This window comes from Labrus bergylta, chromosome 21 (assembly GCF_963930695.1).
Source record: "Labrus bergylta chromosome 21, fLabBer1.1, whole genome shotgun sequence".
Lineage (NCBI taxonomy): Eukaryota > Metazoa > Chordata > Actinopteri > Labriformes > Labridae > Labrus > Labrus bergylta.
In genome coordinates this window covers 6,427,159-6,455,027 of record NC_089215.1, presented here as the reverse complement: position 1 = coordinate 6,455,027, position 27,869 = coordinate 6,427,159, and the positions used below count along the sequence as shown (strand labels likewise).

The following is a 27,869-nucleotide window of genomic DNA, read 5'->3' as shown; positions in this document are numbered from 1 at the left end:
ACTCTGTTTGGACTACTACCTTTGAATAAACAGTGTTCAGTGTACAGTCGTTACTCGTTCGGTCTACTCACCTGAGGCTTTAAATAGCTCTTACAAACGATCTGACAATATAAACTGTAACATGACTTAGCATTACTCCCTGCTCAAATGTCAGAATGTTTCTTTAATCAGCTTTGTTTTATTCCTTTAATGACAGCCCTGACACAACTTGGAAGACATGCTGTTGATCCAGTTTAGACAGATGTGGGTTAACCCTTAAAATGATCCCGCTCACACGTGATCCTTGTACTCATCATCAAACTGGTTGTCCTATTCTTTGTTACCCTTTAGATTTTTATTGAGTAAGTAAATGTCAAAACAAATGGCTGTGATTAACTGCCTATAACACTGCACCTAAGTACAATTTGAAGGTACTGAGAACTCCAAGTGATTGGTTAATTTTAAGGTTTCAGATTTGAGATACAGTCAAAATGAAAACCAAATTAAGACTTTACCTACTCTCCAGTATAGTGAGTCGTACTGGGATGTACCTTGACCTGACTCAAGAGTTCAGTTCTGCTATTCAAATCAAAAGATTACCGTAAAACGTCACATAAAAGCTCCTCCCAATGTAAGGCCTGGTGTTGCTGGGGGGGGGTCTCCCTCTGGCCCCTACAGTGCAGCAGGTTAGCAGATCTACAAAGTAAGATCAATTAAGTGATTTGTAAGTTTTTAATTCAAATCCTAATTTTGTACACTCTTAAATGTTCTATATGATCAATTTACAATTTGGTAGTCTTTCCTGTCTTTGCTGTGATTGAGTTTTGTTTGAATATAATGAAAGATCTGTCTCGTAATGACACCTGTCCCAAATAAAGGCGGGCATATTTCAAAGACTGAAGCAAATAAAAGCATGGGCGCCTAATTAAAGTTTTACGGTTCTCTACTATGATACTACTATATTTGATTCTACTCTAACAGATACTCTGACATGACACAATTTTGCTGTCTGCCAAACTTGTAGTATGAAGTCCTGAGATTCTAAATTACATTTCAATCATATGCTCCGTTGTCCAGTTTCTAAATAATCTGCCATATCCTATAAAGACTCATCTTTCCCCCTTTTTAATCACTTCCCTCCAGTATGTATTCTTCAGTGGAAACAAACAAACCCTCTGTAGCAGGGTTTCCTCTGACCGTCCTTCTTTCAGAGGGAAACAAAAGAAAAGATTAACAAAGCTCATGGGTGATGACAGCAGCCGCTAAGCAGATTTACTGTCATTTAGAGGCAATTAACATTTTGTTTCATTTCTTTTCTGACTTGTAAAATCCGTGTTTCAGCGTTTTAATGACCTCTTTGGGAAATGCCTATTTGATCGCGTACATGCCAAGAGGATTCTTGTTGTGCTGATTCTCTCAAATGAATAGTCTCCTCCAAAAATACAACAACAAAAAAAAAAATGTATCCTGAATCCAAATGTCAGGAACATCAGATAAAAATAGTGTATTTAAATTAGAAAATAAAGTTGGCTTACAACCCCTTTTGGTTGCTTTTGATAAAGGAGAACAAAGACTTATTATTAAATAAGAAAGAAAAAAAGAGGCGACACCAACACTGAGAATTTGTTCTCACCAGGTTAATGTTTTAATAGTCCACCATGATTCAGCACATTATACTGAGGAACAGCAGGAGGGGTTCACAGGTAAAGTAGGCCTAAAACACTCTACACTGCTCATCATCCAACCAAAGACACACATGGATCATATTTACATCAACCTACCGGATCTGTATGTTCAAACATCAAAATGTCAGGAATACAGGAGCAGTGAGAGGATTGAGATTATGTACAGGATAATAACGGCGAGCTGCAGATGTGTTACAGGATGCTTCACGACACGATGGCTCACACAACATCAAAAGCACAAGTCCCAACACTTAACTAGCAACAGTATAAAAAAGAACCATCAGGGCTGAGGGCGAGCGGCGGCCCTGTGAAAATAGAGCTACGTCGCCCTCTTGTGGCCGGATCACACATCTGCTCAGAATACAACAGAACAGACAACATTAAAGAGAGTTCGGCTATCTAATTCAGTCAAGAATGAATGCAGTACACATACGAGCTAAAGTCAGGAGTACTATCTATCTATCAGCTTATCTATCCGTCTATCTATCTATCTATCTATCTAGCGCCACCTGCTGGAATCAGTACAAAAAAATACTTTATGACCCAACACTCAGCTTCCAATGGCTTTTGAAAAGGATTCTGTACAATTTAAAGGACCATACTGCTGGTTTTTTTTGCAAGTTTTAGCTCCTAAATTACAAACAACAAATCATGTCGCTCTTACGTCGCTGCTGATGAAATCCTGTTGACGTGTTTCAGGGTTTTTTTGTTTTTCCGGGCAGATTCTTGTTTTCTTTTTGGAGGAAAAAAATCAATTAGCAGACTCTTAATCTCTTAACTCTTTGCTTCAGGGAACAGCATGTCTGCAAAGCTTTTCTCTCTCCATTATGGCTGTAGAATAATGCACTTTTATTGAGCTGAAGAGAACACATTAGTCTCCTTTTCAACAGTGTTTGACAGAAAATAATGCAAGTTAGACAATAATTATGATGCCTTCTACACGTGTCCAGAGTCTGTCGTTTAATTTTGATTTTAGCGAAGGAAATTGATTGAAATTATAGCATCTTCCAGGAAAACAGAAATGACTTTTTCAGGCTATCCCAGGACTCGAGATGCTTGAAGATCTTGAGATCTCCTGCAGAGACAGAGAGGTAAGGTAGCTGGATCCATTTCATTCATTTTTTTAAGAAAGTCCTCACAAGTTCTTGCTTCAAATCCAGTTTTAAACATTTACTTTATTGACAAATGAGACCGACGCCTTTCAGCTTGTCGCCTTCACCAGGGAGGGCTGAAACACGTCGGTCTCCTTTGTTTATTAAGTTGATTTTCATACTACAAGTGCTGCTGGAGCTTTTTCACCTCTCCATTGCACCGTGGTCGTTGGTGAAGTTGTGCCAGAAAATCCCTCTCAACGACTTTGGCTTTACAGGTGAGAACAAATGTGTCTGATTGGAGAATCATAATAAAAAGTCATGACTGATCTCCTGAGCTCATGAATAAGAAGTAAGAAGGGAATCATTTGTAATTCTAAACCAAATCTGGTTATGAATTGCTTATTATTGATATATAAATGACCTGTAAATAAACACTTTTTCTCACATCACTTGTGATATTGACCTTGATTTGATCTTTTTCGTTAACCTATAACAGTCCGGTTTATATTTTAAAACAGCACTGGGGACTAATTGGACAGATGTGGATTAAGTGTGTTCAGTATTCTGCAGTAAAAAAAACAAACTTTTTCATTATATCTGCAGCCCGTCCTTCCCTCCTCCTGAAATGTATTTACACTATTTTATTTCCATATGTTTTTCAATCTGTTCATCTTTTAGAACATGAGCAGCTGATTGGATGTCATTATGACCGTTGTGATTAGAGATGATCAGCAGTTACATAAAGTTTACATGATTTGTGAAGCGCTAAAACATGAAAGAAAACCCCAAAAAAACAGGTTTTGAATCCGATAGCTTAGTCACGGGTCTGAACAGCACTTTTAACAGTAAAGGTTTACGACAACAGCCTGAAGCCCTGTTTGGAAAAAAGAACGACATCCAAAACTGAATTTTTATCAAAACTGAACTCCGGGTTAAGGGTTGCTCTAATGCAGCAGTTAATCTAAGATTCATTAATTATTCATATTAGAGGGATGACATACAGTCGGCTTTAATCTAGATGTTTTTGCTGGAACAGGCGAAACACATTTAAAGGTGATTTTAGCATAGATTCTTGTGTGACCATATTAGAAATATCCCTCAGATATTTTTATCACGTTGTCCTTATAATTCATGCCATGCTGATTTTTTTTTTTTTGTCAGTGAGGGGATCAGATCCAGCGTGCCAGGCTCAGTCTAAACATTTGGACCCCCCTCAGTCGTTGTTCTGGCTCGTAGTTTCCGGCTGTAAAGCGCCACACACCGCACCCACACACTCTGGCAGCTCAGGTAGCTCTGCCCACACACGCCGACGACTACAAACCGCACACACTTTAGATTCACGACACTGAGTTCAGATTAAAAATGAGCGCAGACTTTAAGTTTGAGCATCTTTCTCTTTTTTTTTTTCTGCCTAACTTCTTTAACTCCTCCTCCTCAGGTGGTCACATGGCACTGATGGTTCGCCAATGGCACGGCCTCAATCAGACCAGAATTTGTGTGTTTGTGTGTGTGTGCGCGCTCTTAGCGTGTGGGTGGTGAGTGTGTGTGTGTTTGATATCATTGATTTCGTTTGTTTCCTGTTGATCGTGTGTGTGTCTGCCGTGCGCCTCGCTGTGTGCGTGTTCCTCGTGTGTGTGCGTCAGGTCATTGTCAACGTGGGTCACGTCCTCTTGCGTCTGAGCGTGTGTGTGCGGCTCCTCGGAGCGGGCTCCTGTGTCGACGACCTCCTCTATCCAGCTCCTGAAGCGGCTGACTCGGGTGTAGAGTGCGGGCGAGGAGGGGGCCGAGCATCCATTCCCCCCGGCGACGACCCCGGTGAGGACCCAACGACCCGACTCTTCCTGACACACCAGCCCGCCTCCAGAGTTACCCTGACAACTGTCGCCATGGAGGAGGCTGGTGTCAGGGGGACTGCCGGCACACAGGGTGCCGTGGCTGGAGAAGCTGTCGCCATAACGCTTCTTACATTGCCATGACGACATGAGAGGGACCCAGGAGGCAAGGACAGAGTCTAGGAGAGAGGAGGAGGAGATGATGAAGGAGTGAAATAATGAGTTCATTTATTAAGAAAGAATACATTTCTATGTTTTTATCCATTAAATCTCGTCTGCTATTAAAACCATAAACATATTATGAACATATTTAGAGTAATTTATTGTATTTTGGGGCTTTTTACGCCCTTATTTTCTAAAATACAGGACAGTGGATAGTGTCAGAGACCAGGGCGAGAGAGGAGCCACAGGTCGGACTCGAACTTGGGCTGTCCTCTCTCTAGGACTCAAGCCTCAGTACATGGGGCACACACACTAACCACTAGGCTACCAGCTCCGCTCTGGAGAAGGCCTGACCTTAAAGAGAACACATTCATCGAGTCTAGAGGTTGAAATTTCAACAACAACAAAAAACGACTCATTACTTGTTGTCCCGAGCAATTGGAGTAAATAAAATGTAAAGATGCATCTCTGCTCAAGACTTCCAAAAATACAAATTTTGACCTCATGATGGCAGTAGAAGGAAACCATTAGTCCTTAAAATTTATTCCGAGGTGGAGTTAAAACATTTAAAGGCAAATCCTCCAAAAGTTGTTAACATGTTTTAATGAAAGCCAAAGATAGGGGCACCTCTCTTTGTCAGGGGCTAAAAGAAGACCCTGACACAACACCTACTCAGCCCATGAGTACAGACAGCAGCCTTCATTACATCTCTCTCTCTGTTTGCAGTCTCAGTATATTCTGTAGTTTACTGATGTCTTCATTTAAACCAGGAGAAAACTGCTTCAAACAGGCTGTGTGTAAAAAAGTGCATTATGATTCACTTCTGTTTGTGGATGGCCTCAGTTGATATCTTCTTAACTTAATCGGTATCACAAAACGTTCTTTGACAGGTTCTGATATTGTTAGCCATTAAAAATGACGTACAAAGGGTTCAGTAGAGAGAGAAACACATACCTGTTTCAGTCCAACCTGCGGTTACCATGACAACGCATGATGATGGCGCGTTTCCCCCTGATGCCATATCTGCGGCAGGAAGGCACGCTGCGTTGGTGTTTGGCTCGAAGGTCAGACAGTGGCCCTTGGCGCTGGGAAGCTTCAACAGAGCCAGGTCGTGACCTCCACTCTGACCTTTGAACTTCCTGTGAACCACCACCTGCTCGGGAGTCAGGGGACGCTCTGAAGCCCCGACACGCACCGCGTACCGGGACGGGTCGTTGCCGAACCTGCAGGAGAGAAGTTTGTTTATATTCATACGGTGTTCAGAGGCTCCTGACGACGATGCCTCGGCGTATGTCTGTCAGCGTCACTTTTACCTGCTGACGCAGGTGGCAGACGTCAGGACCCAGCACGGGCTGATCAAAGTGGCGCTGCAGAGAGGACCGCCGCCATCTTGTTCTCGAGACTGAAGCCACACAGACACTTGCCAAGGCCACGTGGTCCTGAAAGAGAGAGGAAATAATAAATCATGAAGACTTCTCCCATCTCATAAGCCTCATGCACTTCTGTAATGTTGATTACACTGACAATTTATTTTCTGATAGATCTGTTTTTTTTAAGCAGATGCATCAAATAATGAAGGATATCTCAATTCTGTGCACAAGAGGGATTTTAACCAGGACAGACAACGAGTACATAGAGCAACAAACATAAGTTCAAAGTAAGATTACCACCCACTTAAAAGCAGACTGCTGCCAACGGGGAACAAAAAGCCATTGCGTAACTCTGTGTCAGTTCCTGTCAATTGAATTCATCATGAGCAGCACTGAGCACTGATGAGCGGGTCCTCATGTTGTATCTATCACATGCACATAAGCGAATACAAGAAAAGGAGGTGCACACTCCTGCAAACACTGTTTCGCTGAATGGAACATTTTTTGGGGGGTATTTTGTTTCTCTCGTTGCAATTTCTTGTTAAGAACTATTAAAACTCAGAAAGGTTTTACATTTTTACCAGCCTTGTAAACAGTTTGTGTAGACAACCTGATGTTTAAAGTGAGCTGGTGATAAGAGGTAGTAGCCTACAGGTCCTGCAGGAGGCTTCAACCTCAGGTGATGCTGATGATGCCAGTGCTGAAGTGCCTTAACTGTGCATTCTTTCTAATGGCCAGTGGGGGGGTGTCTCCACTAGTTGTAATGGAGTGGCTACCATGCTGTGGTCACAAGGGCAACATCCACCTTTACTGTGATTGACACACAGAATAACCTTTCATGAGAGGTCATGCTGAGGTTTGGGTCACACAAAGGGAACTAGAAGGCGAGAGTAATCAATATTGAATATAAAGTAGAGTAACGGAAGCAAATATTTGACCTTTGATCTCATCCTGCTCTCTTTTAACAATCAAACGTATCACTGACTGAATCATTGAGGTAGAAAATATAAATAAAGGCTGTTTCTGCACCGTGCTGTCCGACACCGACCCTGCTGCAGTGTTTACAAGCAATAATAAATTACCTTATAGAAATAGTCAATCTTGTCAATGTTGGTCTTATTAGCTTTTGTCGGTCATATCGAGGCTCAGGTATTACATTTAGTCTATTCTTTGGTCTATTAATTAAACATACCGAGTGCATACACACAATCTTTTCTTTGATTGTGGATCTTTTCTTGTATTTGGTGTTTGTTATTGAATCTTCTCAGAATCTCACTGACAAATCTTCATAGTTGGATCCTAGGTCACCAGGTCGGTCACAGATTTGTGTAAAAAGAAATCCTACCTGAGTATGTTCTCCTCTCCCTGGCTCCTCCTCTTGCTCTCCTCCTCCACCAGCTTCCGGCGCCCACAGCTCAGCTCCTCCGGCTTCACCTGCACGGCTGCCTTCTTGGGCGTGACGTTACACTTCACCCCTGCGTCCTCCCTGCGCCTGCAGCCCTGGATTCTCTGACCCATCGAGGGACACTCTCCCAGGAACTCCTCCTTCCCCGTGCACCTCACCTGGTCCAGGTGGATGGGACCCTTCCCCTGACCGAACCCGGCCGCCGCTACCGCTCCACCACTGTTAGAGAGGAAAAGTTTCACCTGTAAATCATTTCATCTTTACCCAAACTCTCTCGTTCCTTTCTGTCTCGTGACTGACCTGTGTCCGAGCTGTCTGCACACCACAAGTGCGTTCAGGTCGTTCCAGCCGGAGTCACAAATACTCCCCCAGTCGCCATGGAGATACACCTCGACCCTGCCCTCCTTTCTGCTGCTGCCACCGACAAGACGCACCAGGGGACCTGACAGGAAATAATAAAACACACAACTCTCATTACGATTCACGTCTGTGCATCTCTAACCTCGAGTCACCACTCACACAGTGACACAGTGACTGTGTTAAATGTCACTGCGTCTCTTTATTCAGTCTGCTTTCTCATTCTAATGAGCTGTGTGTCTACTGGAGCTGCTGAGGGCTGAGACCCTTTAATCTGAGTGCTGTAAACACGCGGCATTTACACTCTATGGACGAATATACGTGTGAGCCCATAGAGAGGGAACTACACAGAGACACAAAGAAAGATATGATCTAATATAAAACATGTATGTGTAGTTTCTCGCTCACAATCCACTCATCATGTATTTTATCATGCCTAAACCCCTCTATCTAATTCAGCCCTGCTCAGAACAGGCTGTTTCTGTGTCTATATCTTTAAATGCAAATGAGCTGTTTCTGGCCACGCCCCCCTCTGGAAGGGCTTGGGTGGCTTGGGTTTTACTGTACCATCTCCCATTGTTTACGGTGAGAAGGCAGACTCAAAGGGGCAGAACAAACACCTAGCTGTGGGAGTGTCACCCACCTGGGGGAGGGGTTACTGCCCTTTGTGATGTCATGGAGGGAAAAATCTCCAAATGGCCTGTTTGATAAAAGCTATCATGTAAAAAAAGACTTTAAACTCGAAGCGAGAGACCAACAGATCACACTGTGGTTGTACTGGATCTCCCACCTGTAGCAGGAGCGATCACCGGCACCTCGTTGGTTTCTGGGCTGGTTCGTCTCCTGCAGCGGACACCTACGTCCTCACTGTGAGAGCAGTCGGTCCGTCCCCAGATCCCGTGCCTGCAGTCCAGCAGGGACGTCTCGGACCCCTCACAGTGGACGTCGTCCAGCAGGATTAAACCGACGCCCTCTCCGAACACGCCGTCTGACACGACCTCAGCGTGACCCCTGAAGGCGGGGAAGAGCAGCAAGGTTTTCAGCCTTGGCGGTGGTGTGGACATCACTTCAAAAGTTCATGCAAAGTACATTAAAAAAATGTTTTTCCAAGCCATCATTCGAGCTAAACATGGAAGTGGACTGTCATCAAATCAATGACAACCATACCATACCTGTTCATTCTTACTTATTCGAACACGTCTTCTTCGGCTCTTCAGTTATTGTATCCAGAACTTGTAAAGGAAGTTTTTCAGTTTGCTCGGTGTACATTACAGTGTTTTCTTTTACCTGTAGCCCAGCTGTCTGCAGACCACCTCTGCATGCTGCTGGCTCCAGTGGTCGTCGCACGCCGTCCCCCAGTCACCATTGTGGAAAACTTCGACCCGGCCCTCCCAGGGACTGTCTCCTCCGACCAGACGCACCACACCGTCTGAAACAGTTTGTTTAACAGGACGGTTTAAAAAGTCCTCCAGGACCGAAGACGGATACTCTTTGTACAACCTTAACGACAGATTGCATTTTATAGACACTACGTTTCTCATTAAAATTGATATTAATGTGAACACTTAGCATTCATTATTAATCTAATCTTAGCTTGATGAATACTCGCTGCTGCTGCTTCATGTCAGCAGATATGTTATTCCTCAGCTCTCATAAATGTCACAGAGAGGATGCTGCTGCTGCTTCATGCTGCAATGATTTATTGATGTTCAGGGGCTATAAATAACCACTTGATATCTATTAGAGAGTACAGCAGCCGTGTGTGTGTGTGTGTGTGTGTGTGCGTGTGTGTGTGCGTGTAGATGTACCTGTATAAGGGCTGCAGGAGACCCCGGCATCCTCCATGTGGTCACAGTTGTGCTGCTCCCAGTCGCCATGGGGACACTGATCCAGGAAGAGCTCGTTTCCGGAGCACTTCACAGCATCGAGCAGGATCGGACCAGAACCCTGACCGAAGTGAGCCCAGGACCAGGCCTTCGCCACTCCCCTTTAACACACACACACACACACACACACACACACCATTCACGTAAAATCTCCCGCTGTGAGCGGCAAGTGTGAACGAGCAACTCAGGGAGGTTTCAGGGGCAACATGAACGGGTTGACGATTTAATATGACTCCAAGATTTTGGAGATTTTTATTTCACAGGAAGTGAAAAGGGATCCAAAACACACGTAACAACCTCGGTGGCGAGATAAAGCATGATTCTAAAATAAATCAAATCATCTAAATAAATAATAAAATGCTCCATGTTGCTGCGTTCACGTGGGGATTATTTATTGATGCTGAAATACTGCAAGAAGCACTTTTCTGTGTGTGTGGGGCTGTGAGTATTCAAATTGATCATAGTAAAGCACAGAAAGCAGAGACTGACCTGCAGGTTATTTTTATTGGCTACAACACACACATGCAACTGAGAGACATAAATCCATAATATGAAACCTCATCTCACTTAAGTGTTTAAACTACAAAATCACAGGGTAGTGTGTTCACTTTTGTCACACATACCTATTGCAGAAAAAATAAACTGCCCAGGTGGGAAAAACAAATCTTTTCACTTTGCCTTTAAGTGTCTGAACATCAGTGCCTGTGTGCAGCTGTGTCAGAACATCTATTATTCAAAAGCACAAACACAGATGGTGAGACGTCCCACCGTGTTTGAGGAGATGAAATGCAGCCTCGTGTTGAACATGGAAGGAGTTTTCTTCTCCTCACAGTTACACCGTCATCACTGTTTGACACTTTGAGTTGTAACACCTCGGCAGCAGGGGATACGAGGAGGAAACACCGGCACAGATTCAAACATCCTCGACTTAAAGCTGAGATGTGTGTGTGGGGAGATCACTTTGATCCAGACGACACGTTTGTGCTCTGTTCCAAAGTTTTGACACTGAGCTCCTCCAGATCACTAATGGCTGCTCACTCGAGAGCTTCAGGAGAATAATGTTAGCTTCTGTTGTTGAAATACTGCCACCGTGAGGTGTCCCATTCATATCATTCAGGGTATTACATTGGCCCCTCTTGGTCAGCTCGATGCTAAAGCCATTACTCTCCTGCTTTGTTCCCCAGCCCGATAGTTGATGGTTAAAACGAGGTCCTTCTTTTTTTTTCTGACGGCTTTAACAACCAGCAACAAAATACAAGTGGATCAAACATGCAAATAGAAAGTGTATACCACATCAGATGAATTAATAACTTCACTACCGGGGCCTAGCGGTTAGGTCACGCCCTATGTAGAGCCCGGGTTCAAGTCCGGCCTGTGGCTCCTTTCCTGCATGTCATTTATCACTCTCTCTCCTATGTTTCATACTGTATCAACTCTGATATCAAGTGACGGTAAAAAGCCCAAAAACATATATATTAAAAAGAATGATTAAAATTAAAAGTAACTTCACCCCTCAATTGAATTGAAACATATCAAATTGGAATCAGTTTGAGTCATGTTATTTGTTAATTCCCTTCATTTATCCCCGGGCTCGGATGCAGACTAAAGTCTGAATTCTTACTCCTTCACTTCTCTATTTAAGGTGTAACCCCTCCCCTACATCTGCCTTATAGTTCGTTTTGGGTTTTATAATTAAAAAATATATTATATATAAAAATATTTAAAAAAAAAATTGTATACATCTTTTATGTGTATATCTATATATTATGCATATAATTTTCTTATTACTTTTATTCAGTCTGTTATTGCGTTGAATGTGACGTCTGATTGTGTGTGTGTGTGTGTATGTGTGTGTGTGTGTGTGTGTGTGTGTGACCCTGTTTGGCTCTGATCTGAGTTGGGTGGGCTTGTGGGACGAGGGAGGGGTACAGGTTTACTGACACACTGATTCTGAATGATTCCTTATTTGTCGGTGTCATTTACCGTTGTTTGAGAAATTTAAATAAAAAGAGTTGGGAAAAAAAAATTAGAAAATAATAACAACGTCAACTCACACATGTTAACCAGATGTAAAGGCGTGAAAACCTGACACACATACCCAAACCCGAGCTGTCTGCACACCACCTCTGCGTCTCTGTCGTCCCACTGGTCGTCACAGACGGAGCCCCACCTTCCTGCATGAAAAACCTCCACACGACCTTCAAAGTCCTCCTCGCCGCCGACCAATCGCAGCGGAGGACCACTGCCTGAGAGAGGAAGTAGAAAAAATACCTCAGATCAACCTGAATCCCAGAGTGATGTTTATTTTAATATTTAATATTCTTGTATTAGTTAAACTTTTATGAAGGAATACATGAAATATTAATCATAATACCGCTAAAAAAATATTTTGAAGTCAACATAAATCTGTGAGGGGGAAATGTTCAGGTGACACTGTGGAAGTCACACTGACCTTCTGGTGCCGCACACATGACTGCTGCTTCGTTTCCATGGCTACAGTCACCTGTAACGAACGTCCTGCTCCTGCACTTACTCAGACTGTTCTCATCACCACGGCAACCCAGCCGCTCGTAATGGAAGAGGCCAGAGCCGGAGCCGAACTGTGAGTGCTGCAGCGCCGTGCCGATGTCACTGTTGACAGAGAATTAAAAAAAAGTGGCTATAAGAATAAACTGTGAAACATGATGCTGAATCAGAGGTCGGGGTTTTTTTTTTTTTTTGTCTTACCCCAGGCCGAGCTGTCTGCAGATCACACTGGCGTCTCTGTCCGACCAGTGGGAGTCACACACCGCACCCCACTGGCCGTTTAAGTAGACCTCAACACGCCCACTGCCAGACGATGAGCTGCCAACCAGACGAGCTGCACCTAAAAAAAAAAAAAAAACACTTCTATGATTGTCATAAAACATAAACAGGGAACAATAAACTCACAGTGTGACGCAGCATGAAACATATTCAGAAAATCGAACTAATTATTAAAATGTGTATTAAAATCCTTTTTGGCCACTTGGGGGCAGCAGAACAAACAGTTTATACATAATAAGTATTAGAGAGCATTCATTTATTTAGCAGGATTAATTTTAACTTATGTTTCTGGATGTCAAATTTTCATCTTAATCCAAGCTCTGTTTTGGTTTCCACCAACTCTTACTGGAAATATTCATTTCTTTGGCCACTCTTATTCAGCAGGTAGTCCCTTACTTCATCTGTCATCCGTTTGGTGCAAAGCATAGAGAGCAAAGTGGCTTTTTAGGTCCGACAACGAGGATGATGAGGGCAGCATTTTGTGGACAGATTCTTTTTAAAGACCCAAAAACACTCAAATTCTTTGTAGAGCTAAAAAAAAAAAAAATTTGTAGGACGGCCATGATGAAGAACAACTCCTATTTTAATGATTTGAATCATATGTAAAGCCTTCATGCTAGTCATCATACCCTCCTCAGGATCTTTTCTTCCTGTCTGATCCAAAATTGAACCAGGAGAAAAAAAGCGTTTCAGTTTGCTGCTCCCTTTATTTGAAACAAGATACACAAAGAGCTGAGACTTAACAGGCGGCTCTCGTTGGATGCTTTGAAGAGGATATCAAATGACACATCTGGCTGTAGATGTTCAATTCTGACAAACATTTTCTGCTTCACTTGTTATTTCATGTCTTTTAATGCACCCATGTACCTGACATTACGTTTTCACGTGTGGCTGCTCGTTGTTTGTTGGAGAATTTGACATGTGCTGCTGCCTGTCTTGACCAGGACGCTCTTAAAAAAATAGATTTTTTTAATCTCACAGAGTTTCCCTCCTAGTTAAATTAAAGATTTATCAAATCAATTAATAAAAATTGCCCAGAAATTCTGGTGAGCTGAACAATTTAACAAGAGGCAAAATGCTTCAGATGAATGTAGTCATTATGAGTTTGAACCCCAATTTTCTCCTATGAAAATCTATATGAATCATTTACCCCTTATTTGAATTTTGATTTTATTTCCCCTAAATTGTACTGTTCTTTTCTTATTTATCTGGGTTATATTCTTAATCGTGAATCACTTGGTAACTTTGTGCCATCTAAAGAAGTTTATTATCATTATTATGTCATTTGCTCCAAAAGTAAAGTCCTGGATGTGTTTATTCGCACCCTGGTGGCAGTCGCAGTAGGCCCATCCGATGGCTCCAGAGTTTTGTCTGAAGAAGCACCAGGGGTTTGATTCTCGGTCCGGGTTCCTGCAGAAGCTGTGGTCGCCCAGCCCTCGGCCCGGATACTGCATCACGTAGTCTGGAAACTCGGTCCACTTCAGACAGGGGGCGCCAGAGTCCGTCTGAGACACGGTGCCGTTGTAGTATCCCAACTCAGTGAACCCCTCAGAGCAGGACAGAGGTACTGCACGACGAGAAGGAGAGGAGGGAGGGGGGAGAGTGAGTACATGTGGGAGAAGATGGGAGAATAAGATGTTGGGCATGAAAGCAGGAGGATTTGGGTCAGAGAGGACAAAGTGAATAGAAGGGAGAGAAATGGAGAAAGTTTGGGAGAATTTAGAAAAAGGAGGAGTGGAATTGGTCTTATTCATGTCACATTATCCCCATGTCTGTATTTCATCTGAACATAACGGCTAACATAGAAGATTCTCATAATGCTGTCCACTGCAACCGCAGGATCTCTCCTAATGCATTCACCACACGGATGTTGAACGGGTAAAATTTCCCATAACCTTAAACCGCCTTTTCTACACATGCTGGTGATCGGACACTTTGTGTAATCTTCTCTGAGAGGAGCAAATGTGCGAGTGAAGCTGAGACCGCCTGAGAGAGAAACTGCTGACATCAAAGTGAAGGGAAATTAGGCCACAAAATAGAGCCAGTTATCCACTGCAGAGCAATGAAAACCTTAGATCACTCATTCATGAAAAGGAATAATATGGATTAGCATAACACGCTGAGCAGTGCACACAAACACAGAAGACATACTAATGCATTCAGAGGTGTTTGGTTCATGCGAAAGTAGACCTGCAAAGACGCAGTGTTTCTTTAATAATGATTCAGGTATTAATAGAGATGCACATTAATACTGACGGACATCTGTATTTGCTTGTAAAGCATTTCTAATATGATTCTTTTTTTAAACATTTGAAAATGTATGGAGCAGATACAAAAAAAATCAAGTGGCCTTCTTCGTTGCAAAGAGTCTAAATAGTTCCTTTCAAAGTAAATGACAGAAACATTTGTACCTAAGTTATTAGACTTAACCATTTTTTTAAGTGGCTTCTTTTCCTTAAAGATTTAAGCTCTTCCTGTGTCCCCACACCCCTGAAGCTGTAAACGCTTTTTTGAGAACAAGTGGGGAATAAACTCTGATTAATGGCAGAGGAGCCTCAGTAACCAGCAGCAGTCTTATCTCTTTCACACACACACCGTTTGGCTGTCCTGCAACATTATCTATACAGTGCAACACTCATGCCCACCTTACACACCAACACACTCACTCACTTTCTGCCTGACACACACACACACACACACACACACACACACACACACACACACACACACACACACACACACACACACACAGGGGTCCAATTTGGATGGAGATAAGAGAAAGAGCAAACGGGGGGGAAAGCGCTGAAGCAGGAAATCAATCAGGCAGAAATGAACAGAACTAAAACAGAAATCTATCCTCAAAACAATAAATAATACAAAACCCACTCAGGCTGGAACCCAAAAAACAGCAAAACAAAACTCAACCAGCACTGAGGCGTCAGGGGTGTGCCTGTCCCTTTAAGAAACAGGACACTGAGAAACCGAAAGTCAACTTTCTTGGGAAACCACCTAGCTCTCTGCTGCCTCTCCCTCACACAGAGCTGGAATAATCACACGTAAGTAGTCGCCTATGAGGCAAACTTTCTACTACCTAAAAGGTGAAATACATGTTTGTGCTGTAACTTGAATGACACTGTCAGCTATTTGAGACTTTTTTTGTGGAGAAATGTTGCTACTTTAAGCTAAAATGTAATGTAATAATGCATGTGACAGAGTTACTCATGTTGGGACTTAAAAGGTTGAACTAGGACACAGCAAGAGACAAGAAAGAGGGGGGGGGGACATAGCTATCATTACATTTCTGTTTGTATAAGTTTTCAAATTGAATAACTGCCAAGAAACAACTTGTGTGTGTCTTTGGTTCAACTTCTGCTCTGGCTTTAAAATGCTGAACTACATTTTCAACATCTATGAAAATGTAGTTTTTATATTTTTTCATCTATAAAAAAAACAAACAGGCAAAGTCCACCTGAAAAAAAGTATTATGCTACAAAATGGACTGTATGTGAAGAATGTCTTCAAAACTGCTGACTAAGAGGTCAGCGATGGACTTTAATGGACTGAATCTCAGCTTCGCCTTATTGTGGATCCTTGTTTTTTTTGTTTTTTTTTGCAGAAATGGCATCCTGCAACAGCCTCTTGTCTGAGGAGCAGTTTCTTTGTCCGATCTGCCTCGATGTGTTCACTCGGCCGGTGTCCACCCCATGTGGACACAACTTCTGCATGCCCTGCATCTCCAGCTACTGGGACGACAGTGTGGTCTGCCAGTGCCCGGTGTGTAAGGAGGCTTTTCAAAGAAGACCCGATCTGAAGGTCAACACTTTCATTTCGGAGCTCGCGTCGCAGTTCATGTCCCTTCAAGTGAACGACGCTCACATGTGGGAGCCGGTCCAACAGCAGACCAGCGAGGGCGAAGTGCTGTGTGATATTTGTACTGACACCCGGCAAACTGCGGTCAAGTCCTGCCTGGAGTGTCTGACGTCCTACTGCGGCGATCACCTCGAGCCTCATCACAGAGCGGCCGGACTGAAGAGACACACGCTGGTCGAGCCCGTGTCGAGCCTGGAGAACCGGATCTGCAAGAAGCACGCCCGACCCCTCACGCGAGTTTGCAGAACGGACAACGTTGTGCTGTGCGACATCTGCTCCAGCAGCGCCAAACACAATAACCACAACGACATTACCGTGCAGCAAGCGTACGAAGAGGCAATGGCTACAAGGGAGGAGGCTAAGGGCGAAATGCAAAGGTTGATAAAGGAAAGGCTGCAGAAGGTCCTAGACATGAAGGAGGCCATAGACAAGAGCAAGACAGAAACCAAAGACGTGATAGCAGAGAGCGTACAGGAGCTGACGGAGCTCGTCTCTGAGATTCAGCAGAGCCAGACTGAGCTCGTGCAGGTGATCGAGGAGAGGCAAAAAGCAGCAGAAGAACAGGCCAATGCGTTTTCTCTCAGCATGGAGCGGGAGATCACCAAGCTGCAGAGCACCGTGACGAAGATGAGTGAGCTAAGAGGGACTGAAGACTATCTGGACTTCCTTGTGAGTATGCAAGAGATGTCCTTACTTCACCCCACGATGAACTCGCTCACATTCAGTTTTGACCGACGCGTGGACATTCATCGCACACGGAAATGTTTAGGGAAAGCCCTGTCTCAAGTAAGGAAGCTGCTGGAGGAAATGAACAGAGAAATGAAAGAGCTCTTCAGCGGCACGGATTTAGAAGACAACACGATGTTGCGGTGTTACATAGTGGACATTTTTCTGGATCCTGACACTGCTCACCCTCAGCTGGTTGTATCTGATGACAGGAGACAGGTGAGATACAACATGGGCTCAGCGCAGAGTGAAAACCCAACCCTGAATGCGAGCGCATTTAACGCACATTACGCCGTCCTGGGAAACACAGCTCTCTCCACCTATAAGTTTTACTTTGAGGTGTTCGTGGGTGGAAAGAGCGAGTGGTGTCTGGGCTTGGTCAAGGAGTCCATCGAGAGGAACGGGGTGATTCCCCGGAGGCCTGGCTGTGGACTCTGGGCCATCTGGTTCCTAGACGGTAGGTTCGAGACCTTCTGTAATCCAAATGTGCCGATACATCACGGTCAAGTGGAGAGGGTCGGCGTGTTTGTGCGCTATGAGAGCGACTGCATCCATTTTTACAATGTGGAAACTGCAACAGCAATTTACGAGTTTACTAACTGTTCCTTCACAGAAAAACTCTACCCGTATCTTAATCCTTGTGATAACGAGTATGGCTCGAACCTGGACCCCATGATAATTGTTCCTGTCATAAAGTCGAAAGGATGATTTGTCAGTGTGGAAGTGACGTCAAAAACAAATTGAAAGGTTTCAGAAAAATTCAAAGGGGCATCAAAGCGCTCCACAATTGTATTTGACACGATTTTGAGATCACTTCTCGATTTGCAATTTTAGATTTAAAGCTCCTGTTGTGGACTTTTGGTTTTAATCCATTTTGGCGCCCCCTGTGGACAAACGGTACCTCTTTATCTCTTTCCTGATCTTGTCCTGAACACGTGTAAGTCGTGTTTTCACCTGAAAAACCTCACAGGAGCTTTAAAACACAAATTAAAGCACTGAGCAGAAAGCCATTCAAATCATTTGAATTCATTTTTCACTGTTAAAATGCGCGTCTCTATATCCAGAATTCTCGTTATTATTATTTTTAAATTAAGATAAAAAATAATCAGTTAAAAAGCAGATGTTGCATGTCGTTGTGCTGCATGGGTGTTGAAAAATGTTAAAAGTAGCTGAAAAGAATGTGTCCCTCTGGTTCAGTGTGGTCTATATAAATCTAAATAAAGTGTACTCTGTTTTCCCTGAGTCCAAATGTCTGCTGAAGAAAAGCCAAAATCATCTTGATCCAGTCTTCATTGACCAATATGAACTTAATACAACATAACAGGCTGTAAAAGATGTGTTTAATGCTTTAAATAGACAAAGTGGAATCATTGAAGCTTGGCTGTGTTTTTGTTTTGATAACAGGAAAAACAATGAAGGTTATTTTTTTAATATTTTTTAAATGACTGAATACTTTATTAACAAAGATCTGTGAAGGAGACATGTATAACGCTAACGTTGATGTACAGGATGTTGTTGTTGTGTTGATTTTGTTTCTGCCTTTAGAGTATTTACAATAACATATAAAGCATATCTATCAGCTGTCCTCTTCTTTGTTTTTAAGATGACGCCTTAAATAAATAAACAAACGTGTTTTTTTTTAAAGCCGTATATGCCCTGTCATGGTGATCAAACTTTTATAACCAGTCTGATTAAATTTGAATGAATAAAGAAACATTACATAACCAAACCATGAAACATCTTTACTGTGATTCTTTAGTTATATCCTTCTATTTAAAAACAGCAAAAGCCGGACATTGTGTGTTTTGATTTTGGTTGATGATCATCACCGTGCACCGTCTGTGTTTCCTCTTTATAACCGGCCTCACGTTCTCTTTTCAGCCTCGTCCTTTATGTCTCATTTAAAGTCTTCTATTCATCCCAGCGCCTGCAGTGTTCAGACTGACACACACAACACTCGGCGCTCACACCCTCCTCATTGCCACGACAACGCAACTCTGCCCATCGCCATGGGAACACTCAGTCTCCCTGCTCCCATAATCCATTTCCCAGCCACAATGAGTATTTGACACGGTTCACACTCGGAGGCGCGCTGTATGGGGGGTGGGTGTTTGGCAACGACGTCTTCTGCACAAAAATCAACATTTCAATAAATATGGGGCACGGGGAAAATTCAGTTTTTCACTATTTAGCCTGATTTTGATTCAATTTGGTGCAACAAAAAGAGCTCTGGGGGGAAAAGCTGCAGCAGACTAACATCCTGTGCAAACATTTGCTGAATAATGAAAATGATTGAGTCCTTTTTTAAAAAGCTCTGAGATGGTTTGCCGGTGATCTGGCAGGTGTAGCTGGTTTTACAGATGGAGGAGAGGTGTGTTGGTAAATTTGCTTGTCTGTCGATATGTGCGCTGCTGTAAAAGCACAAATATGTCAGCAGTGGAAATGAGCCCAAGGAGGAGGAGTTCCTCGCCCCACCCCCCCATTATGGCCTCGTCTTTTTCTAACAGGAGAGGAAAAGGGAAAAGCAGAGGGGTGCAGGCCGGAGGGGAGAGGGGAGGTAAGACTTGAGTGTGGCAGAAGATTAAAGAAAGAGGAGTGGAGGCGTCATCATGGAGGGGGTTTTTATGACTGTCTGAGTCAGAATGTGGGTTAAACTGGAGGGAGAAACAAAGACAGACGAAGGGATGGACGGTGTAGGAGGACGAGGAGAGACAGGATGGAGGTGAAGTGGATTTATAGCTGCAGATGAGAGGGCTGTGTTCAGAGCATCACGTCCCACTTACCTGAGTTCTGCACCTCGTTTAAGTAACTGTCCTCAGCCACCACCTGCAGAAATAGAGATACCGAAAGTTAAGAGAGGACCACAATTAGGAAAGATAACATCAGTATTGTGCCCAGGTTTAAAGGATAATTACAAAAGTGTGATTGTAGAAGAAAACAAAACAGACTGCAAGGCTCGGCGGTTATGTTTGCTCTCCCTGTTCTCCTTTAGTTTGCTGCATATACATAATTTATAAGTTCTTATTGACGTTTGTAAATCAGGTTTTTAATTCATGGATTGGAAGACATGCATTTGTAAATAAATAAAAGACATGTGCCACTTTGAATATATGAGCTGCAGAGGTGCCTGTGTGTTTAACCCTGCTGTCAGTCTCAAAGCTAAGCTAGGCTAATCATCTTCCCGCTCACAACGTGTTTCAGATACTGAACGCTCCATTGTTTTTAAGTAAGCATGTTTCATTTAGCAGAAACAACGTTAAAGTCCCCATGAAACAGAACTTCAAGAGTATCTAACTGCTTTGTGGTGGCGTATTTCCTGAAATGCTGAAATTGGATAGAACCAATCACAAGATAGAAGGCGGGACATGTCACTGTGATTGATTTTGTTGGATCGTTGCAAAGTGGGTGTGTGACAACAAACATCGCAAAAAAAAATTAGACAAAGCATTTCAATTAATTACTAAACATGCCTGAGTGCAGGATGACTCATCAGACTTTTGAAACATTTGACAGGAAGATGGAAAAAATACTCAAATACACCCATTATCTATACCGCTTTTTCCTGTTTGGGGTCTCGGGGGGGCTGGAGCTGGTCATTGGACTTTATTTGCTTATTCAGTAGATAAATAACATTTAACACAGGAATTCTGGATTAGCACTGGGAAAATGTATTTTTTTTTAAACGAAACACTTTTAATCCTGCCAAAATGAACCAGTTAAGCTTTCACTGATCTGCAGCTTAATGTTTGAGGTTTAGTTTAGTTTGAGGCAAACTAAGGAGTGGGAAGAAGAATGTTCTCTTGGGTGGAAGAAGACATTTCTGATTGTCAGTAGAAGTCTGGATGCAGAGGACGAGCAAGCAGATTTTTATTTTGCACCAACGTTTACAACATCCAAATCTTTTTTTTTTTTTTTTTTTGTCTTCAAAGCTAACGTAAACCAGTCTTTATTCTTACAGCTGCAAAGCAAACAGAGTAAACAAACAGTATATCATCGTAAGTGTTGGAAGAAGCGCTGTTATTTCTCGGTTTGAAAATCTCCTTGAAGGCATTGTATTACTGCAACAGCCCCGTATCAGCCCAGACTAATCCCCACAAATTTGATGGTGCTCTGCATACAGGCTATGAATTTAAACAGCCACTTACAGGATGAATCTGACTCATTCTTATACAAACAGAGCACTTTAAAAATGTTCCAACGTTTCCTCTGACAGGATTCTGCCTCAGCCTCGGTCAATGTGGACGCCTTCTGAATATGAAACACTGTCAGGTCAAAGCCGCAAACCTCAGAACAAAGACAAGGCGAGGAGGTGCAGACGTCAAGCGAGGAGTGTTTAAAAAAAATCAACTCGTTTATGGAGGCGTTTTATTCATTAACGGCGGGGAACACCTGTCAAATACCAAAATATTACATGAGTAAGTCACCCAGGTGTGACAGTGAAGTGTACGGTGTAAAACACACACACACACACACACACACACACACACACACACACACACACACACACACACACACACACACACTTTAAATAACTCACACACTCACAAATAGTACAAGACGGCATCAGATGATATCTGACAGAAGCATGCTTCATTTTCAGAAATCAGGCCGCACGTCTGCACGGCGCGCGCGCACACACACACACACACACACACACACACACACACACACACACACACACACACACACACACACACACACACACACACACACACACACACACACACACACAGGGCTGCTGCTGCTGTGAAATAACTCTAGTGAGGACAGTGAAATACAACACTATAACCTTCACACAGGTGAGTTCATGCTCTCAAGTTGTCCGTCTCTGATAACACACATACACATCTGATACAACTACACACACACACACACATGCTTAAACAACACACACACACACACACACACACACACACACACAGCAAACGTTTCCCACAAGTCTCTCCTCACCCTAATGATATTACAGGAGGAACAGGTGACCTGTGCTAGTGAACATGGGTACTCCATTCACATCAATCACACAGATCCATTTCGAGGTAATCAGTTATGACGCTCTCACAGCTGCGTCCAGCGCATGGCTATGCAAACACACAAATACACACACACACACATACCCAATAGAGCGGAGAGTGTGCATACAGGCAGGACGAATTGAATAAGCAGACGTTACTGCAGGATGAGAGAACACAAATATGACGGTTTAAGTTGAAGCTTTTAGTCCTAATTGGTAATAAAAAAAAGAATTACCCTGCTTGTTTTTGTAGCAATGCAGGTTTTGATCACTGACAGTTTTTGTCCTCGGTTGAAACAAGGTCTGTTAAAGCGCAATGAGTTACAGGAAGAGTGCTTTGATTCAATGCTTCCTGCTGTCTGTCATCACATGGAGGCTTCACAAACTGTTAAACTGCTCGGTCACACCTGAAAGTGGGACAGTGGAAATGATTTACTCTGTTGTGAAATCAGTAAAAAAACTCTCTGCCAAAGACAATTTTTTTTGTTTAATCCACAAGCACTAAAATAAAATGTGTTGGCATCATTCACTCCTGTCTTATGATAGAAGCGGTTTAAACTGTGGCAGAGCAAGCTCACGTTACATTTAGAGATGCACAGCAGATGATATGGTAAAAAAAATGATCAATGATTTTCATCACCAGCTGATCCATCAATTTTCTCAGTCCATTAGTTGATCACTAAAACGCAGCTTAAAAGAAGAAAAGTCATAAAGTCTGATTTGTTTTTTGACCGCAACATTACAAAAAGAAACTGTGACAAAACTTTTTTCTTAATCTCCTAAAACATTAAGGCTTTCGATATCTGCGTTAAAAAAAAATGACTAATGTAATGATGATGTAATAATCAAATCAGTTACAAATATTTTTCATTAAAATATAAAATAAAATATGAAAATAAAAAAATAAAAAATATATTTTTTTTATGAATTTACCACTTTTTAAAATACTTTTGGGGTTAAACGTTGGGAGGAGGGAGAGGGGGGACGACATTCAGCACAGGGCCGAGGTCGGATTCAAACCCACAGATGCTGCAACGCGGATTATAACCTCTGTACATGGTGCACACCACGTAACCACTAGGCCATCTGGCGCCCCGGTGAATGAATTTACTATTAAAACATCCTGCATTAAGAGAGTTGATCTGCTTACTATTCCTATTAAATCATTTTAAGATGTCTTGCGATGGAACTGAAACCGACGCATGCTCCGTGACTCTGCACAAGAAACGCATGACTCTGATGAATCTGTTATTTCTGCGACTTATTCTGACAAAAGAGAGCAGTAACGTGAGCATTGTTATGTTGAACTTTTTATTGGAGGGATAACCCCTTGAGGTGCACCATCTCGTTTTCAAGAGGATCCCTTACACGATCTACAATCTAGATATAATGCTACCAATTGAGTTTTACAAGCTGCTGACTAAATATCGTCTCCTCCTGTCAGACTTTCTTCTCGTCCGCTCTGAGCAACATCCACACAAAGTGTCAGATTTTAAAGAGTATACAAAAACAAGTCCAGTGTTGGGTTTCAAGTCATTTCTGATATTTAAATATTCAACCCAGACGCTGAGCTTTCTGTGAGCTTCTCCAGGTGCAGTTCAGCCCAAGCATCACCATGATAAACTAGATCGATGCTTTTAGACTCCACGAGCTCTTGCTGTTGTGAAAAAGGGGAAATGTCGTCTGTGTCACTTCTCTTTGGACTTGGCAGATGTAGAAATTGAAACAGTTTCTCATTAATGTCCACAGCTTGATGTCCTCTCCACTGCTCTGTCGTCTGTCCTGTCCGGCCTCAGCAGGAGATTAGCTCACATTAGAGGCCGTCAGCTGATCCGGTTCACCTGAACCTTCAGGGCTTTTTTTAAAAGCTGGCCCTATGTGCTCACTGTGTCCCTGCCATCCTTCAGCTGACATCCACTTTCTCACCTCCACAGCACACATCCAGGAATCACCGTCATGGCTAACATGGATCATTTAATACCCTGTTGTTGTTTTAATACACACGGACTCCTCGTCACATTTCATAATAATTTATAACTATAGTCTGACTATAATTAATCATTTATGGAAGCTTTTCATTTATTTATTTTTTTTCCTTTTTATTGTTTAGATTTGGTTAACTGACAACTGTTTTCTGTTTTGTGAAATCAGGTTACTTTGTTTGTTTGTTTGTTTTTTGCAGCTATTCTTGTTTTGATATACTGTATAAATGAAATGTTCAAAGGGAAGGCATATTAAGCCTTGGCTTCACCTTTTCGGTCATTGTTTTTTTATTTTTTTATTATTGTTCGTGTATGTTCTATGCTTTGTGGTCATGGACCGAAATAAATATTTACTCCTACTACTACTACATTTCTTGAGCCAGCTTGTGACTGCGTTAAAGGAGATTGTACTTTACCTTACATTCAAACCGTACATTAAAGGGTGAATGTATTTACTAGAGGACGATCGATGAATTTGTAAATGTAGACAGCAGATTCTCTGGCTCTTTTATGTGGGTGCACTCATATTTCACACTTAACTTTGAGATATTCTATTATTTTGAGGCATCAAAATATATCAGAAGATTCAACATTAGCATCCATGGCATCTTTTTTACATTACAATGAATTATAAAACAATTGTCATGAAGGCAACCCTGCTTTAACATCTGGTTTTACAGACCAGGGAATCTCTACAGCACCTTAATACATCAGCTTCTTTTTCTTCTTTACACATTTAGAAGTTATAAATTACTTTGGATTTTGCACTTGGCCAAATTTTAGATTACAGTAATATTTCACCTAAAGTGCAGCCCTCGTTTTCCCATAAAAGATGTCAGGTAGATGGATGAATCAACAAATCATCAGACAGTTTCAGAGGAGGCGGCTGTGTCTGTTCTATGTGGGTGGACTGATATTTCCAGCATGTCTGCAAGATATTCTTTCACTTTGACGGATACGACTGCCATAAGATTGAATCCAATTTCCAACTGAGCAACAACATCGTCTTGCTCTCTGTAAGTATGGTCATTTCAAAACATTAAACAAGTACTTTAACCGAAATTAGGAAGACAAATACCAGACTCACTTCCAAAAATGATTTTATCCCCAATAAGATGTTGACCTACAGATCTACTTTTGCAAAAAAAAAAAAAAAATAGATGGATTTTAATAAACATTTAAGGGACCGAACATTTTTGAATGAATCTCTAAAGGACTTTGAACATTTAGTCATGTTTTTTTTTGTGCATGTTCAGTCGACTTGATGTGTAACAAATCACAACATTATAACAAGTCTCAAAAAGCAGTGTGGTAAACTCTGCAGGATGTACAGTAGATGTCAGAGATAGATTTCCACAGGGAGACATCTCTGAATATCTCTAATATGATGTTTTGTTGCCTATGAAAATAAATACACCCAGCTCCTGCATCAAGGGTTCTCCCCAATGGAAATATTTGTCTAATGTAAGTGAAAATGAGAAGAAGAAAAAAAGCAGAAACTCATCTGCAGTGAGCTATTTGTGCTCCATGCTCGGCTTGCTCCAGGAGTGAGCGAGTCTAATTAAAACCTGCACATCACTGTACTCCACTAATGACTTCTACACAGGCTACACAGCTCATATGCTGCACATTAGCACAGCACACACTCACTGTAGCTCAACACAGTACAGAGAGAGAGAAACAGACATTAAAGGATCTAATGATGAGCACATTGATTTGGCATTAATTGATTACTTTACACACGGAATCATTTTTAACCAGCTGTGTCTCATAGGTGAGTAAACCTGACGTCCTGCCGACACTCAGGTTGCTCTGACCCACTCTGGACAACAACACCTCCCTTCACCAGTGTTCAGGTCTCGACATGTCCGACTGACTGAATCACTGTGACAAGCTCAAACAGCGCGTGCAGGGTTCAATACCACATCACCGCGGGGGGAAGAGGAGCCACCGACGGGTTCCTCTCATGATATCCTGCCGAAGGGGGAGGGGGGGGTGGATGAGGAGGGTGGAGAGGTTGGGATTGAGACCATGCATGTGTGAGTGCGCGTGCGTGTGAGAGACAACAGCGTCCGCGTAATTGGACAATGCGCTTAGGTTGCGCCATTAATTGGCTGAGGGACGGATTAAAGGTGTTCGAGGCTCCTTTAACGCCCTTCTTATGTGTGTGTGTGTGTGTGTGTGTGTGTGTGTGTGTGTGTGTGTGGGGGGGGGGGGGGGGGGGGGATGCGTCCTCAGTTAATCGTTTGTGGGGTTTATTGTGAGGCATGAAGAATATGAGTCATTTTCAAAGCACCCGGATTCTTTTGTCAATCTTATCAATGTTTTTCTCAATCTAATTATCGACCTTATATTTTGGGATTGTTTTGTAAAAGGTATAGCCCAGGTCATCGCAGCGTGACTATCACGGGACGTCTGGCTCAAAAAGGGTCAATTAAAAACACAAATAAATCAGGCAACACTGCAAAATCAAGACAATCATTATCATTAGTAGGCTACATACCTCTGCAAACAGCGGCAGCCAGAGGCAGGCGGATCCGATCAAGCACAACATTTCTCGGCCGGTGAGAGCCATCCTTCCCGCCCGGTGTGTCCGTGTCATAGCCTGAGAAGCCTCCGCTCCACTCCCATCTCTGAGTCCAACCTGTCCGTGAGGTGAACCGTTCTCCCGCTGCTGGGAGAAACGTGGTGTGTGATGATGATGATGATGAGGGTGATGATGATGATGATGCTGCACCTACGCGGGAGGGAGGTTTTACGCACAGAGGAGGACAGGGTGCGGCACTATAAACGGGATGGAAAGCACACACACACACACACACACACCGCGAGAAACACACACCGATTCTGTGAGAAATAGTGTTGAGCTTTGCAAAAACCTGCTGCCACAATCTCTCTCTCTCTCCCTCTACCCCCACTCTCTCTCTCTCTCTCTCCCTCTCTCACACACACGCACAGCCACACACTTTGTCTCCTTGTCTGCCAGCTGCGTCATTAATCATTGATGAATTTCAGAATTTGACTTTGTTTTCTGCGGGTTTATCACTCTGCTACATTAGAGCTATGCGGATACATTTGACATCAGAAGCTGATGAATGAATTCACGCACAGCAGTCAGTCATGTAGACTGATGTGTTGACGCCATGTTTGTACTTCTCTTGTGGCTTTTCAGGTCATTCATTAGATGCCAAAATCAGACAAACAATATTAGATCTGTCTTCACTAGAAAACCACAAGAAAGATCTATAATCCAGTCCTGGATAAATTCACCAGTGAGGTAAAGCCTCATGCTGCTCTCTTCAACAAATAAATATGGTGGAATTTAGCTGAGTCTTCGTGTAATTAGATCAGTGACAACATAAAACTATGTGGTAAAAATGATGTACCATCTACTGAAATAGGAAATAGTTACAGTAGTGTTGTACATTTGCAAGATGACAAAGCATTTTCCAGCAGACAGATTCAGATGTGAAGAACAGGAGTGGCTTTTGCTGTGTCTTTAAACACTGAGCATGGCAGGCTGTAAACATAAAGTACGACATGTTTCATACTAACTCCAGTTGTTCATTGTTAAAAAAAATATATACATATGAAAAAAAGTGTTCACAGATGTGCCCTCCTCTCTGAAACTAAAAGAGAAGGGAAGTAAAAACTTTTAAAAACACTAAACGAAGCAGTTTCACATAGAAAGTCTGTGTTTTAAAG

General features: G+C 42.6%; 2 protein-coding genes across 3 annotated transcripts; one reads left to right on the top strand and one right to left on the bottom strand.

The window, feature by feature from the left end:
* Nucleotides 1–1,601: 1,601 nt before the first annotated feature.
* Nucleotides 1,602–27,056, bottom strand: LOC109993312 (neurotrypsin). The gene is made up of 14 exons (XM_020646235.2): nt 26,668–27,056; nt 19,955–19,997; nt 13,900–14,142; nt 12,498–12,636; nt 12,223–12,401; nt 11,869–12,016; nt 9,693–9,871; nt 9,172–9,313; nt 8,675–8,895; nt 7,828–7,969; nt 7,468–7,746; nt 6,066–6,191; nt 5,707–5,975; nt 1,602–4,769 (listed from the first exon to the last, which is right to left on the bottom strand). The coding sequence occupies exons 1-14, from the start codon at nt 26,764–26,766 to the stop codon at nt 4,240–4,242; spliced, it is 2,739 nt and encodes a 912-aa protein (XP_020501891.2). The 5' UTR covers nt 26,767–27,056; the 3' UTR covers nt 1,602–4,239.
* Nucleotides 14,185–18,908, top strand: LOC114920948 (E3 ubiquitin-protein ligase TRIM21). 2 transcript variants are annotated; one of them, XM_029279781.2, is made up of 2 exons: nt 14,185–15,631; nt 16,192–18,908. In XM_029279781.2, the coding sequence occupies exon 2, from the start codon at nt 16,194–16,196 to the stop codon at nt 17,877–17,879; it is 1,686 nt and encodes a 561-aa protein (XP_029135614.1). In that variant the 5' UTR covers nt 14,185–15,631; nt 16,192–16,193; the 3' UTR covers nt 17,880–18,908. The 2 variants fall into 2 exon arrangements, with proteins under 2 accessions (XP_029135614.1, XP_029135613.2); XM_029279780.2 differs by lacking the exon at nt 14,185–15,631 and adding an exon at nt 15,642–15,673.
* Nucleotides 27,057–27,869: the final 813 nt, after the last annotated feature.